The sequence below is a fragment of the Erythrolamprus reginae genome, chromosome 6 (assembly GCF_031021105.1).
Source record: "Erythrolamprus reginae isolate rEryReg1 chromosome 6, rEryReg1.hap1, whole genome shotgun sequence".
Lineage (NCBI taxonomy): Eukaryota > Metazoa > Chordata > Lepidosauria > Squamata > Dipsadidae > Erythrolamprus > Erythrolamprus reginae.
Genome location: NC_091955.1, coordinates 14,839,672 through 14,856,766, shown reverse-complemented (window position 1 = coordinate 14,856,766; position 17,095 = coordinate 14,839,672). Strand labels below are relative to the sequence as shown.

The 17,095-nt window shown below is 40.2% G+C and overlaps 1 protein-coding gene across 1 annotated transcript in view; it reads right to left on the bottom strand.

Moving 5' to 3' along the window:
- Positions 1-8,471: 8,471 nt before the first annotated feature.
- Positions 8,472-17,095, bottom strand: part of MCAT (malonyl-CoA-acyl carrier protein transacylase) — an 11,318-nt gene continuing 2,694 nt past the window's right edge. The window contains exons 2-4 of the mRNA XM_070755316.1: positions 16,363-16,450; positions 12,736-12,953; positions 8,472-10,374 (exon numbers count right to left, since the gene is read on the bottom strand). Of these exons, the coding sequence (XP_070611417.1) occupies positions 9,952-10,374; positions 12,736-12,953; positions 16,363-16,450 (729 nt within the window). The 3' untranslated portion in view covers positions 8,472-9,951. The remainder of the gene's footprint in view (positions 10,375-12,735; positions 12,954-16,362; positions 16,451-17,095) is intronic.

Here is a 17,095-nt window from a genome sequence, read left to right as displayed (position 1 = left end):
ATATTTTAAAGTAAAAAACAAAATGGGAACGTACTGTTTAGAGATGAGTTCGAGGGGGACGTTCTCACCGCTGTCGCTCTGGATTTGGATGCGGAGGTGCCTCAGCGAGCGGGGAACAGAGACTAACCGCCTCCTCTGGGCGCAATCCCCGCTTTGGCGGGAGGCACCAGCGATAGACACAGGTGGTGGGGAAGGAGAGGAAGCCGCTGCTGCCCCCCGCACCGCCCGCCATGGATGGGCCGGTGCTTTGAAGTTCACGGCGGAGTGCTCAGCCTTCCCCCCCCCCCCTCCAGCAACATGGCAGGCTGGCAGTGGAATGGGGAGCTCCTTCATTGCTGCAAGACTTCCCCACACTTTCCTTGCCACTCCCCGCCCCAACTCTGATGCCCAGCTCCCCAATGCAGCCTTGGAAAAGACTCGTGGGCCGGATAAATGGCCTCAGTGGGACTGAGGCCATTTATCCGGCCCGCAGGTCGTAGTTTGGGGACCGCTGCTTTGGAGGGCAAAACACAAGCCTACTGGGCCCATCAGAAGTTGGGAAACAGGCCATTTCTGGCCCCCAGAGGGCCTCCGGGGGATAGGGAAAGCTGTTTTCACCCAGCCCAGGCATTGAATTAGGGGTGTGGGCACTCACGCCTGCGCGATAGTGTAAGCCCACGCTCTTGGCACCCAAGGAAAAAAAGGTTTGCCATCATTGGTCTAGCCTGTGATGGAGCACTCACAACTCCGGAGGCAACTTATTCCATGGGTTATGCTATTAGATCTTTGGTGGATGATTGTAATAAAATTCAAAATTAAACACACCACTGTAGAAACTAGGACACTGTAGCTTGGAAGACTGACCCTTGGATCTCCTCAGCAGGAAATACCCCACCACCATCACATATTTGCTCAAATTGGTTCTTGGCCATTTGACCTTTACACACTGCTCAACAAAATAAAGGGAACCCTTAAACAACATAATATAACTCCAAGTAAATCAAACTTCTGTGAAATCAAACTGTCCATTTAGGAAACAACACTGATTGACAATCAATTTCACATTCTGTTGTGCACATTCAACTTTGTATAGAACATAAGAATATTTCATTCATTCAGATCTAGGATGTGTTCTTTGAGTATTCCCTTTATTTTTTGAGCCGTATATATTGTGTGTATATATTCATTTTTTTAGACCCATAATCCAAGTTGGTCACCAGCTTGCAGTAATTGGAGATGAGTGTAACAGGAGATACAGTGGAAAATTGGAAGATCCATTATTTCAACTTGCTAAAGGGTAATTTTCAATATTCTAATTATTATAAGTTTAGGAATACAACTAAAATATGAATGGGAGATTATTTTTGAATGATCTCTAACTTTTTTTAAAAAAAATCTTGCAATTACAAACAACAGAGATCTTGACACTTAAAAAATTACAGTAATACCTCGTCTTACAAACGCCTCATCATACAAACTTTTTGAGATACAAACCCGTGGTTTAAGATTTTTTTGCCTCTTCTTACAAACTATTTTCACCTTACAAACCCACCACTACCGCTGGGATGCCCCGCCTCCGGACTTCCGTTGCCAGAGAAGCACCCGTTTTTGCACTGCTGGGATTCCCCTGAGGCTCCCTTCCATGGGAAACCTCACTTCCGGACTTCCATGTTTTTGTGATGCTGCAGGGGAATCCCAGCAGTGCAAAAACGGGCACTTCGCTGGCAACGGAAGTACGGAGGTGGGGTTTCCCAGCAAGGGGAACCTCAGTGAAATCGCAGCATCATAAAAACACAGAGGTCCGGAGGTGGGGTTTCGAGGACTTCGGTGTTTTTGCGATGCTGCGATTTCACTGATGCTCATTTCACTGGGAAACCCCACCTCTAGACTTCCGTTGCCAGCAAAGTGCTCGTTTTTGCGATGCTGGGATTCCCCTCCTGGGATTCCCCTGCAGCATCGCAAAAACACAGAAGTCTGGAGGTGGGGTTTCCCATGGAGGGGAGCCTCAGGGGAATCCCAGCAACGCAAAAATGGGCGCTTCGGCTGGCAAAAATGGTGAATTTTGGACTTGCACGCATTAATCGCTTTTCCATTGATTCCTATGGGAAACATTGTTTCATCTTACAAACTTTTCACCTTAAGAACCTCCTCCCGGAACCAATTAAGTTTGTAAGACAAGGTTTCACTGTATTTGTGATAGTTGTCCATCTCACATGAAAGTGATGTTTTTTGTAAAGTAAAGGAACAATAGTTTACTTGCTTTAGATCAGTGGTGGGTTACTGCCAGTTCAGACCAGTTTGCCCAAACCTGTGGCGGAAATTTGTCCCTACTCGCCAAACCAGCATTGATGGCCAGCTGGCCATGCCCACGAATCGGTCCTCCAGTTGCCACTCCTTAAAAGTGGCTGGCAAAGAACTCTGCACATGTGCAAAGGCTCCTTTTTACAATCTTGCACTGTTGTTTTTAATTTGTGCCAAATATCTGTTTTTTGATACTGAGCTATATTACAGCCCAAAATACATGATTAAAAACAAAATACCAAATTTTAAATCTTCCGAGGAATGCTACACGAGGCAAAAAAGTTACATTTGCTCTTCGTTTATTGTGATGCTGTTCATTATGATTTATCCCCGTTGCTCTATCATTTATTAAAATCTGTAATCTTATCACATTACAAATGTGTAATAGGATGTAGTAGTCTGTCAATGAGCTACCCAACTTTTCACAGAATACAAACTTGCAGTTGTGGCATCATGGTCAAGATTCAGCAGTATTAGCCACAACATTAAAAGGGAATGGTAAGTGGGACCCCAGGCATCTAAGAATTGGTCTCCTTAGGGTCCTGTCGACCAAACAATGTTGGCTGGTAGGATCTAGAAGAGCCTTCTCTGTGGAGGCCCCAGCCCTCTGGAATCAGCTCCCCCTGGAGATTCACTGCCCCCACCCTCCTCTTTTAGAAAGAGTCTAAAAACGTATCTTTGCTGTCAGGCCTTGGAACATTAGACCTTCCCCTGTCCAACAAAATGTTGTTAGCTTGATTACTGTATGAATGTGAATGAATGTTTTAAATTAGAAATCTAAGAATTGTTTTAGTATATTAATTGGACAAACTATTGTTATGTATTTTGGTATATGTTGTGAGCCGCCCCGAGTCCACGGAGAGGGGAGGCATACAAGTCCAATTAATTCATTAAATAATTAGATAGATAGATAGATAGATAGATAGATAGATAGATAGATAGATAGATAGATAGATAGATAGATAGATGATAGATAGATAAGATAGAGATAGATAGATGATAGATAGATAGATTAGAATGATAGATGATAGATATAGATAGATAGATAGATAGATGATAGATAGATGATAGATAGATAGATGATAGATAGATAGATGAGATAGATAGATAGATAAGATATAGATAAGATAGATTAGATAGAGATAGATAGATGATAGATAGATGATAGATAGATAGATACATGATAGATAGATAAATAGATAGATAAGATAGATTAGATAGAGATAGATAGATGATAGATAGATAGATGATAGATGATAGATACATGATAGATAGATAAATAGATGATAGATAGATAGATAAGATAGATTAGGTAGATTAGATAGAGATAGATAGATGATAGATAGATAGATAGATAGATAGATAGATAGATAGATAGATAGATAGATAGATAAGATAGATAGATGATAGATACCGGTAGATAGATATAGGCAGGCAGGCAGGCAGGGGTAGGTTCTGCTTACTTCCAAACCGGTTCGCATCGTGTTGGAAGTGCAAGTTTTTCTAAGTCACGTCAGGTAAATGACCCTCTCCGCATGTGCAGAAGCCTTCGCACATGCTCAGGAGATTCTTTGCCAATCGCTTTCAAGGAGCAGCAAGTGGGGGACCGATTCAGGGGTGTAGCCAGCCGAGTTGGAGAGCAGAAACCTGTCCACTTTATATTACTATGCAAAAGTATCTGTGGACAAAGATGTAGGTCAGCTTCATCAACCTGATAGGCTCAAGTGGAATGATCAAAGATCTGCTCCATTTTTATGTCTACAAAGCAAGCAAATCATGTTGCAAAGGTCCTTGCTACCCTATCAGATGTTTGTTTTAGTAAAAACCTATTTATTGCTTCCTTACCAGAACCATTATGTTTTAATAATTAATGTTTTGTTTCCTTTTAAATAGAATAGTGGACTGTGTTTGCCAGTCTCCGTTTAGGGACAAAAATGTAATAAAAGCTGTTGGGAGTTCTTTCGACAAGAGCTGGAGGAAGAAGATTATTGACTATGTCTGGGTAAATTCCATTTATTTTTATTATTGCAATAATGATGATACTGTTATACAGTGAGACAACTAAATTAGCAAAAGCAGTTTTTGTTTCTTACAACACAATTCTGTTTCTATTCTGTTCGTCATTGCTTGGTGTAGAAAGACATGGATAGCTCTTGATGAAAGTGCAAAACCTTCTCATATTCTGGGTGATAACACACTGCCATCCAGTTGATGGTAGATAAGAGGTAGAGAAGATGATAAATTGGATAATCTATAGGTTACTAAAATGTCCGTAACTTTTAAATGGCTGAAATGGTGCATTCTAAGACAAAACGTTTTGGGACTGAGGTACTTCAAATGGGATAACTTACAGAATGTACCCATGACCCATGAAATTCAAGTAGGTTGCTTGGCTGCATAGCTAGAGGTATAACAAGCAGGAAGAGGGGGATTGTGACTCCCTTATATAGAGCGCTGGTGAGACCACATTTGGAATACTGTGTTCAGTTCTGGAGACCTCACCTACAAAAAGATATTGACAAAATTGAACGCGTCCAAAGACGGGCTACAAGAATGGTGGAAGGTCTTAAGCATAAAACGTATCAGGAAAGACTTAATGAACTCAATCTGTATAGTCTGGAGGACAGAAGGAAAAGGGGGGACAGGATCGAAACATTTAAATATGTTAAAGGGTTAAATAAGGTCCAGGAGGGAAGTGTTTTTAATAGGAAAGTGAACACAAGAACAAGGGGACACAATCTGAAGTTAGTTGGGGGAAAGATCAAAAACAACGTGAGAAAATATTATTTCACTGAATGAGTAGTAGATCCTTGGAACAAACTTCCAGCAGACGTGGTTGGTAAATCCACAGTAACTGAATTTAAACATGCCTGGGATAAACATATATCCATTGTAAGATAAAATACAGCAAATACTGTAGTATAAGGGCAGACTAGATGGACCATGAGGTCTTTTTCTGCCGTCAGTCTTCTATGTCTATGTCTAAATTTAAATTTAATAAAATATTTATGACATAAAATTATCATGAAGCTTTTATGGAATAATTTATCTTAAAACATTTCCTGTGGTCAACTCCTGATGTTTGACTTTCAAGACAGACACATCTTATGAATACAGGCAGTCCTCGACTTACAACCACAATGGAGCCCCAAATTTATATTGCTGCGAAATTCGTTAAATAAGTTTTGCCTCATTTTGCAACTTTCCTTGTCAGTAGTTAATTGAAATCACTGCAGCTGTTAAATTCATAACACGGTCATTAAGTGAATCTGGCTTCCCCCTTGAGGTTGCTGGTCAAACGGTTGCAAAAAGGGAGGGATCACATGATCATGGGACATTGAACCGTCATAAGTATGAGTCATCAAGCATCCAAATATAAATCAAGTGACCATGGGGAGGCTGTGATAGTCTTAAAGTGTGAAAAATGGTCATAAGTCACTTTTTTCAGTGCCGTTAACTTTGAATGGTCACTAATTTATTTGATTTATGTGCCACCCAATCCCATGGGACTAAATGAAAGGTGGTAAATCAAGGACTACTTGTATCCCGCTGAATTTTAAAGAACTTTTGAAATACAGTACTGTATACAGTATTAGAAATTCTGCCATTGTTGAATATATCAAGATATTGGGTCAGAAAATACAGTGTAATCAATTATCTGGTTCATATTTCTATATGTGGTGGCTATGCCCAAAAGCTTAAAAAATATTGGACGAAAATACATACAGTGGTAACTCTACCTAAGAACGCCTCTACTTACGAACATTTCTAGATAAGAACCGGGTGTTCAAGATTGTTTTGCCTCTTCTCAAGAACCATTTTCTACTTACCAACCCAAGCCTCTGAAACTGTAACCAGAAAAGGCAGGGAGAAGCCTCCGTGGGACCTCTCTAGGAATCTTCTGGGAGGAAACAGGGCTGGAAAAGGCAGGGAGAAGCCTCTGTGAGGCCTCTCGAGGAATCTTCTAGGAGGAAACAGGGCCAGAAAAGGCAGGGAGAAGCCTCCGTGGGGCCTCTCAAGGAATCTCCTAGGAGGAAACAGGGCCGAAAAAGGCAGGGAGAAGCCTCCGTGGGGCCTCTCTAGGACTCTCCTGGGAGGAAACAGGGCTGGAAAAGGCAGGGAGAAGCCTCTGTGAGGCCTCTCGAGGAATCTTCTAGGAGGAAACAGGGCCGGAAAAGGCAGGGAGAAGCCTCCATGAGGCCTCTCGGGGAATCTCCTAGGAGGAAACAGGGCCGGAAAAGGCGGGGAGAGGCCTCCATGGGGCCTGTCTAGGAATCTCCTGGGAGGAAACAGGGCTGGAAAAGGCGGGAAGAAGCCTCTGTGGGGCCTAAGAATCTCCGTGTCACTTCCCTGCTGGCCAAACAAGCCAGGAGGGACACGGGTCCAGCAAACAGGTGGTGGAACTCACAGCTCCAATGGCCTTGTCCACTTCTATCAGGTGGGAAAGACAGAGAAGCCTCCGTGGGGCCACTCTAAGAATCTCCTGGGAGGAAACAGGGCCTCCACCCTCCCTGTGGTTTCCCTAATCGCATGCATTATTTGCTTTTACATTGATTCCTATGGGAAAAATTGCTGCTTCTTACAAACTTTTCTACTTAAAGAACCTGGTCACGGAACGGATTAAGTTTGTAAGTAGAGGTACCACTCTATGTTTGAAATGGTGACCCGAGGTGTCGTGGGTCATCTAGTGATAATAGTTGGTATAAATTCTTAAAACCCAAATTAAAGTTTTATACACCATTGTTGCTTAAAAAGCTAGACCCCTGGTTCCTAACGTGCAGCCCATGCCCCACGGAGGGGGGGGGATTTGAATTTTAATAGCGGCAATTGGAACCTTGTTTAAACCAAGTTAATGGCCTTTTAGGCTTCCTCCACATGAGTACGAGTTCACTTTTTGAATACAGTGGTACCTCGACATACGAGTTTAATTCGTTCCAGACCCGAGCTCGTAAGTCGATCAACTCGCATCTCGAACAAATGCCTTTAGACTTTGTCTTTCGCGTCGAGATAACTGGAAGCAAGGAGATTCTTGCGCCACCTAGTGGAAGCTCGGCTCGTATCCCGAATTTGAGCTCGGGTGTCGAACAGAAATTTCGCTCACGTCGCAGCTCGTAACTTGGAATACTCGCATGTGGAGCAGCTCGTATCTAGAGGTACTACTGTAGTAAGAATTACATATCTGGGGGGGAGACATCCGGATTTTAGAGATGCTTAGGTGGGGCATGGGCAAAAAAAGGATCGGAACCACTGAGCCAGACCTATTTAGAAGGCTTGGTGACCTGAGGCAAGAACCTTCCTGCTTTTGTCTTACTCATAAAAATTTAATTTTTTCCCCATATGCTCTTTCGCTAAAACTTGTAAGGAAACAGAATGCGCCGTACTCATTCTCCTTCCCCTTTCGTTTGTAACTTTTGACAACTCTTAATCCAATTCTTTATTCTCCCCACAGCTTGTTTGGATTCCCCTGAGCTGTGCATTCCAGAAATGGGGGCCGGCGGCCCTGATGGCAGCTTTCACCTGGTGGCTGCACGAACTGCAGAACTGACACTGAATTTCCATAGATGGTCATTGCTGGACATTGACCATTCTTCAAGTCACCCTGGAGGTGGCATTGATTTTGTTTGCATTGTTAAAGTTGCCTAAGAAAAGCTCTTTTTTCTATTTAAAGTGTAGGGTAGTGCTGGGTCACTGCTATTTTTCATACTTTTAAAAACAGAATTATTAATATGGGTTTGTTGCTGGGTAACTACCTGAATTCCTTGTCTTAATATATACCCGTAGGGTTAATTCATATCTATCTTTTATACCTTTATGTCTACTTCATGGGGAGATTTTATGTATTAGAAAGAAGGAATGCTGGCCATCCTTTTAAATTCTATTTGCAGTATAAAATATCTAAAGCAATTGCTTCTTCTTACAAACTTAAAAATAAAACTAAAGTTCCATTTATAATTTATAGACGTATTTGGCTGTTTCTGTGTCTTTCATGGGCTAGATTGAAGATATTGCAGAAACGGAATTTTCATCCTTCAGCTGTGTTTTTAACCAGGAATTAGTGGGGTTTTTTGTTGCTCTAGTCTGAGAGATCAATGCTGTGTCATTTCAAGAAGAGGAATATTTGCTTCCGTGATACCTTGGATATAAATTCCACAAATAGTTCAAAATTATGACTCCAAAATAAGACAATTACATCATGTAAAAACCATGTTTTAACTGGGCTTCATTCAGATAGTACAAGTGGCTGCAATACCATACATGTAAATACTGATCAAACATGTATACTAAATGTGTGAAGAACACATTTATTGATAAATCTGCCCTTTGGATATAATCAGACACTTATACGTTGCTTTTTCATGGCTGCATTTTTCAAAGTACTTCAGTGATATAATCTGGATGACTAATTTATTGCTTGACATCATTAAATATAATGGCCCTGATATGCATACATGAGCATTTATTTTGTTCCAATAGGGCTTCTGATCAAATAGGTTTCCATGTTGTCGAAATCATCGTAAAAATATAAGCATACTAACAGCAGGGATAATATCCCAACCAATAAACAATGGTGATAGCTTAATTCAAGCTGGCTTTAGAAAGAGCGTCAGAACATTATTGCTGATGTACCCTGGAAAACTGACCAGCTAAAGAATACCCCAAAGAAGTCATTATAGAAAGGTCTTATTGTGTCAATCTGCGGAATATACAGTAGTACCTCTAGATAAGAGTTTAATTCGTTCCAGAACGGAGCTCGTATGTTGATCAACTCCTATCTGGAACAAATGGCTTTAGACTTTGTTTTTCCCCGCCGAGATAATCAGAAGCAAGGATTCTTGCGCCACCTAGTGGAAGCTCGGCTCATATCCCGAATTTGAGCTCGGGTGTCGAACAGAAATTTCGCTCCCGTCGTGGCTCGTAACTTGGAATACTCGCATGTGGAGCAGCTCGTATCTAGAGGTACTACTGTACTCAGAAAAATGGGAACGCCACGATACATTATCCAAATGAAATATACAGGTCAGGAAGCCACACTAGAGACAGAACCTTATGAAAATCTTCTGAATTAGCAAAGAAGTGCAACCAGGCTAGCTCTACATTTCAGTGTCGTCATACAAGCTTACATTGCATTCAGGTGGAAGACTCCATAAGGTCAGGCAGACTGCAAATGCAGTTTTTACTCTTCACTTGTGTCACCAGGACAACTAATTGAGGGGTAGGCCTGTTAAAATAGGTACATATCAAATACAGGTGAAACTCAAAAAATTAGAATATGGTGCAAAAGTTCATTTATTTTAGTAATGCAACAGAAAAGGTGAAACGTAATATATGAGTGAGATTCATTACATGCAATTCTAATTTTCTGGGGATTGTGGATTTGGGGTTTTCATCATCACAATTATGACAAATCATGACTTGCCTTGCATATACTGAGTCTCTCTTATATACTACGTTTCACCTTTTAAGTTGCATTACTGAAATAAATGAACTTTTGCATGATATTCTAATTTTTCGAGTTTCACCTGTACATGCAAGGCACTCACAGGCAAATAAATTAATTTGACAAAAGGCTCAGAAATACAATGGAGAATACTTTTGCTCCAGACATGACAATAAACCCGTGCAAAAAAATTACCCAAGCAGCAAATTACTTTCCATTCCTTGCAAGGCTCTCTACATATCTTCATTTGTTTCATCTTCAGAAACATCAATACTACTATAATATTTTGAGGCCTTTAAATTGCAACTTTTTAGAATTGCACCTAACTGTTTTCCAGGTCCCACTTCATATGTATAAGGAAACTTTTTTCCTTGACTCCTTTCATAGATTATGTGCATAATTTGCTCCCATTTCACTGGCGAAACCAATTGTTCCACTAAACAACGCTGAATCTGTTCCGGTTGCCTGTATTTCTTGCTATCCACATTTGAATAGACCGGGATGAGGGGTTGTTGGAAGCTGATTGATTCAAGAGCTTCGGATAAAGGTTGCATTGCTGATTCCATTAGGCGGGTATGAAAAGCACCACTCACAGGGAGCATTTTTACACGTGCAAATGAAAATTTCCTTGAATTATTCTGTAAAAATTCCAAAGCCTAAGATTAAAAAAGAAAAAAATAATTACTTCACTCATCTGCTTCAGTATACAGTGATATACCTCGTGATACGAACCCCTTGTCATATGAACTTTCCAAGATATGAACCCAGGGTTTGGAAAATTTTTGCCTCTTCTTACGAACTTTTTCCGCCTTATGAACCCGCCGCCCGAACGCCGAACCCAGAAGTTCGGCAAAAATTCGGGTTTGGGTTCCTGCCGAGAAGCCCCGCCGCCCGGTTGTCGCCTTTTGAAACAGCCGGGGGGCTTCTCGGCATCCACCCGAACGCCGAACCCGAACTTTTGCTGAACTTCAGGGTTCGGCGTTCGGGAGGCCGCCGAGAAGCCCCGCCACCCAGCTGTTGCCTTTTGAAACAGCCGGAGGGCTTCTCGGTGTTCTCCTGAACGCCGAACCCGGAGCTTTGGCAAAAGTTTGGGTTCGGCATTCGGGAGGCCGCCGAGAAGCCCCGCCGCCCGGCTGTCAGCTTTGCAATCGGGAGGCTCAAACGGAGGTGGGGAATCCCAACAGGGAATTCCATGGGCGGAGCTTTGACGTCACTCCAGGAAGGACGTCTTCGTGACGTCAAAGCTCCGTGGCGCTTAGGTGCTTAGCAGACTGATGGAATAGGGGGCAGTTTTTGTGCCTGTTGTTTCGGCATGCCATCAGAGCTTTTATTTATGCAACAAATTAATTATTGTAATTAATTACTTTTGTAATAATTATGATTTGTATTTATCTTTATATAATATGTAAACGTATTAAAATATTTATAATATACAGGTAGTCCTCAACTTATGACAACTGAGCCCAAAATGTCTGTTGCTAAGTGAGAAATTTGTTAAGTGAATTTGGCCCCATTTGGTAACTTTTCTTGCCACATTTGTGAAGTGAATCTTCCCCATTGACTTTGCTTGTCAGAAGGTCACAAAAGGTGATCACATGAGTCCGGGGCGATGCAACTGTCCTAACTATGAACTACTTGCCAAGCATCCAAATATAAATCCCATGACCACGGGGTTGATCCAATGGTCATAAGTGTGAAAAATAGACATAAGTCACTTTTTTCAGTGCTGTTGTAACTTCGAACAATCACTAAGCAAACTTGCTAAGTCGAGGACTGTGTGTATTTGCGTGTGTATAATGTAATATAATGTAATGTAATATAACTGCAGAAAAAACAATTGCTGCCAACCTGCCTTCCACTGAGGACCTGCACAGTGTACGAGTCAAAAAGAGGTCTATGAAAATATTTACTGATCCCTCGCATCCTGGACATAAACTGCTTCAACTCCTACCATCAAATTGTCACTATAGAGCACCGCACACTAAGACAACTAGACACAGAACAGTTTTTCCCCCAAGTGCCATCATTCTGCTAAACAAATAATCCCCTCAACACTGTCTAACTATTTACTAAGTCTGCACTACTATAACTACTAGTTTTTTTCTCATTATTCCTCTCACCCATCTCTTCCCACTTATAATTGTATGATAGTAACTTGTTGCTTGAATCCTTAATATTTTTATTGATATTGTTTTCTCATTGCTTATTTGACCCCTATGACAATCATTAGTTTAGTTTAGTTTAGTTTAATCAGATTTGTATGCCGCCCCTCTCCGCAGACTCGGGGCGGCTCACAGCAACAGCAATACAAGACAAATCCAATATTAAATTAATTTTAAGAACACAAGTTAAAAACCAATCATACACACTAGCATACCATACACAAATTTTATAAGCCTAGGGGGAAGGAACATGTCAATTCCCCCATGCCTGACGACAGAGGTGGGTTTTAAGGAGCTTACGAAAGGCTAGGAGGGTGGGGGCAACTCTGATATCTGGGGGGAGTTGATTCCAAAGGGTCGGGGCCGCCACAGAGAAGGCTCTTCCCCTGGGTCCCGCCAAACGACATTGTTTAGTTGACGGGACCCGGAGAAGGCCAACTCTGTGGGACCTAACTGGTCGCTGGGATTCGTGTGGCAGAAGGCGGTCCCGGAGATATTCTGGTCCGGTGCCATGAAGGGCTTTATAGGTCATAACCAACACTTTGAATTGTGACCGGAAAGTGTTGTACCTCATGATCCTTGACAAATGTATATTTTTCTTTTATGAACACTGAGAGCATATGCACCAAAGACAAATTCCTTGTGTGTCCAATCACACTTGGCCAATAAAGAATTTTATTCTATTCTATTCTATTCTAATATATATTATATTATATTATATTTAGTATTTACATTGCAGTAATTATTATTGCATTTAGTAATTAATGGATGCAATTAGAGCATCTCAGGCTGGGGAAGATGACTTGTTCTTCGAGGTATCTTTACACGGTCAACTTTAATTGCTTTTAATAATACCTGTAAGTGTCCTGCAATGACTCTGCTGTCTGGGAACAGGTAATTTGAAACTTCACATACAGGATCTTCTATGCCCAGTGTCTTGCAGTATTCACGAGCTTCCAAACAGGCAGTTTTATAATCTGAGTCTCTTCGGCCAATAACAGAGAGCATCCCACTTGGTGTGACTTCGGAGGCCTCCTGCATGGCTTCGGCCCGTGTCTTAACAGCATACAGGGCTATGGGGGGAAAAACATCTCAATAATAGAGCCAAACTCAAGTTTGATTGTTGCCTCAGAGCAAAAATGGCTGTAGCAGTAGAAAATCTAAAACACTAACAAACTACAAGGACCCACTACTGTGGTCATTCAGAAAGAAAAACAGATGATATAATCTTAATGTATTTCTTCTATATTGTATTGATAGTTAAGCAAAGATTCCACAAAAAATGTATATAATATATAGTAAATTTAAATAGTGATACTTTTTACAGCATCAGTATGAAATAATACCCTCTTCATATATCTGACAAATAGAACAGGGTATTTAAAAATAGGAAAGTAGTTTTTAAAATTCAAATCAATACATTTGTAAAAATTGCATCCCAGAGTGGGCCTTCTCCAGGTCCCGTCAACTAAACAATGTCGTTTGGCGGGACCCAGGGGAAGAGCCTTCTCTGTGGTGGCCCCGGCCCTCTGGAACCAGCTCCCCCCAGAGATCAGAATTGCCCCCACCCTCCTCGCCTTTCGTAAGCTCCTTAAAACCCCACCTCTGTCGTCAGGCATGGGGGAGTTGAAATATTCCTTCCCCCTAGGCCTATACAATTTATACATGGTATGTTTGTGTGTATGTTTGGTTTTTAATAAGGGTTTTAGTTATTTTAAATATTAGATTTGTTATATGCTGTTTTTTATTATTGTTGTTAGCCGCCCCGAGTCTACGGAGAGGGGCGGCATACAAATTAATAAAATAAATAAATAAATAAATATTTATAGGATAGTGAAAAAGCATCTTGATAACAATGTGGTTTTTCTCAGAAAGAAAAGCGCTGGAAATTACCAACTTTAAAATTTCTTAGGAAAAGCTGAATCCTGCACCGGGCGCATGTGCGTTCCAATAGCGCCGGGAATGGTGGCCCGCTTCTGGTAAAGGGTCCTCTTTCCCAAAATCATAGTAAGTAAGGGATATAAAGAAACTTTATATAGTTTATATAGTTCATATTATAACTAACCCAGAAGTGTTTATATTATTTCCTTTTTGTATTACTAATAATTTGTTTATTGCTTTTTGATATATATATATACATATAAGTATATTATTATTATTTTTTGTTCAAAAAAAAATATATATAAAGAAACTCAATTAATAATCTTAATCTTTAAAAAAAAAATCTATAATTAAATTTAATGATAATGTAATCTTCAAGTGTGGCTTTTCTGCTTAGATCTTGTAACAGTTAGAGCTTTTTATATTTTGTATTAGTTAGACTTCTATGATAAGCGGAGCAACAATAGCTCCTTAAATGTTTAATGTTGTATGTGTCTGTTCGTTTAAAAAAAAAAAAAAAAAGAAACTTCAAAACCATTTAATCTAAGTCCCTCACACTTTCACTTTGGTTATCAATTGCGGCAGCTGTGCAAGGCATTTCAAGGATATTTTGCAAAAATGCTGACTCAACCAAAGCATCTTTCTTCAAAGCACCGAGAAGGCTGTTCTGCAAAAATACTCGGCCTGTTTCACTGGCATCCCCTACATCAGTGTTTTTCAACCAGTGTGCCGCGAGACATGGTCAGGTGTGCTGCGAAGAAGGAAGCTCAGGTTCCAGTCTCACAACTTTTTGCTGAGAGCAAGAGACAGAGAGAGAGAGAGAGAGAGAGAGAGAGAGAGAGAGAGAGAGAGAGAAATCAAGAGAGACAGAAAGGGAGAGAAAGAAAGCAAGAGAGAGAGAGAGAGAGAGAAATCAAGAGACAGAAAGGGAGAGAAAGAAAGCAAGAGACAGAGAGAGAGAGAGAGAGAGAGAAATCAAGAGAGACAGAAAGGGAGAGAAAGAAAGCAAGAGAGAGAGAGAGAGAAAGCAAGAAAGGAGTGAGACAGAAAGGGAGAGAAAGAGAGAGAGAAAAGGAGATGAAAGGGGAGAAATGAGAAAAAAGGAGAGGAAAAAAGAGAAATGAGAAAATGATTGAGGCAGAGAATGAGAGGAAAGAGAGAGAAACAAAAGAGAGAGAGAAATGACTCTTGATTTGAAGCATATGATAAAAAGCACCCAAAGAATAAACCCCCAGCCCTCACCTGTTTTTGGAAATGGTTCAAGAGTGTGTACACACACACACACACGGGGGAGGGGGGGGGAGGAGACAGGGATGGAAAAAGAGAGGAGAGTGTCTTAGAGTGTCATTTTGGTTGGTGGTGTGTCCCAGGATTTTGTAAATGTAAAAAATGTGCCGTGGCTCAAAAAAGGTTGAAAATCACTGCTCTACATAACTGTTACTTGAATACCCTTATGCACATAGCGACAACTTGAGAAAAAGAAATCCTGGTAAAGGGAGTTGAAATTATGATTTGAAATCATGCCTATAATGCCTGCGTAAGCTATAGTTTTCTACTCATCAATTTAGAATTCGACAGATAAACACAGAAATTAAAAAGAGGCTTTGCAGGCATAACTTGTGACTGAACAAATCAGACAGGGAAACAAATGTATCTTTACTTCAAAATGCAACTGAATTTTGGAGACAAATAAAGCCGAGTGATGACAACACATGAAGCAAAAGAAGATGAATAGCTTTACTGTTTAAAAGCTTACACCATGGATTACTGTAGACCATAATTAAATAGAACGGCCAATCTGAATTACTTTTTACAAGAAACATTTAACTTGATTCTTCAAATTTAAAATTTCACAAAAACTGCTTTTGAAGACCAGTGCTTTAAATATAGTAATATATATTCAATTTTTTTTTTTACAGAACTGCACAATTGTACTGAAAATGAATGAATTTATAACAAATTTCAAGTGTACCAAATGGATGCAAATTTCCATGGATGTTCTGTGTAAGGTCTATGAACTATAATTCCTGTGCTTCAAAGAAGCATTTCTGCATCCTCTTTTTTCATTGAAATAAACTGCAATAAGTTTCACATTTCAACAAAAATAATCATAAGCAACTTTTCTTATTTAACTTTACTACATATGAAATTCCATTTTAAAGTTCTTGCAAAAAGAAAAATCAGGATTGTTGTATTTCATCAATTTGTGAATAAACAAACAGAAATATGTGAATCAACAAATACATCACAGCTATATTAAGCAATAAATGTGTAACCTGGCAAGATATATAGGAGTTCCAGTACCCTCTTGATATTGTTGCCTAAGGGTACAATGCATACTATTATTACCACTTGCCTCATTTTTATTTTTGCTGATCAATAATTTTTTAGTCACATATTTTTGTATTTTAGGAGAATTATAATGAATTTTTTAAACCAAGAGAATTGTTCGTAACGAATTTTTATTCCTCACGTGCATTCCTTTAATGTAGATACTGTATTTAGTGCCAAAAAGTTGTTCAGGCTGGTGTAGCTCAAAGCTGAACAAAAATTGTGCATTCCAAAATAAAACATTTATGTATATTGATACTTGCTTTATACCTTCTGCGTAATCTACGGCTCCCGAAAAAACAAGGGCAGCATATTCTCCAATGCTGAATCCAGCAGCGGCAACACAGCTCTCAACAACCTGTAAAAAAAAATAATTGTTAATCACTTTTGAAAATATGTTCAGAAGTGCACTGATGACATCATGTATTTTGTAAGGAAATATCTGCAAGAAAAGCACCAAGCTCAGAGACCTCAGAGGATCTCATGTATTCATAGAACTAAACTATCATTTCCAGAAAATTCTAAATTGAAAACAATCAAGCTGACTTTTCACTTAACCTTAAGACATTAAGGAACGAATGCTTTGCTCTTAGATGGGGAAAGTCAGGTATTTCTTTATGCTTTAACATTTTTGGCATAGCACTATTCCAAGAATCAGTATTTATATGAAAGATGCCTTCCTATTAGTCTCAGATAGGTGAAAATGAAAATGATAAAACATCTGTAAACAGTGAAGGGCTACCAAAATTTTTACTACCCCACTGTGGACGTGGCTTATGCAGGACGCCCTGCATTTTCTTTCAACATCTTTCAGTGCAAAATGGGTGCTCTGGGGTGGAGCTCCATTTTTGCTATCCCACTGCGTCCCTGTCTCCCGGGCAGCAGCCCATCCCTGTCTGTAACCTCCCTTAGTGTATTTGAGAATAACTAAGGCTGAGGTTATGGTCTTCTCAATGCCCAGGAAAAAACACAGACCTTTGGAAAACACTGCAAATTCAGAATC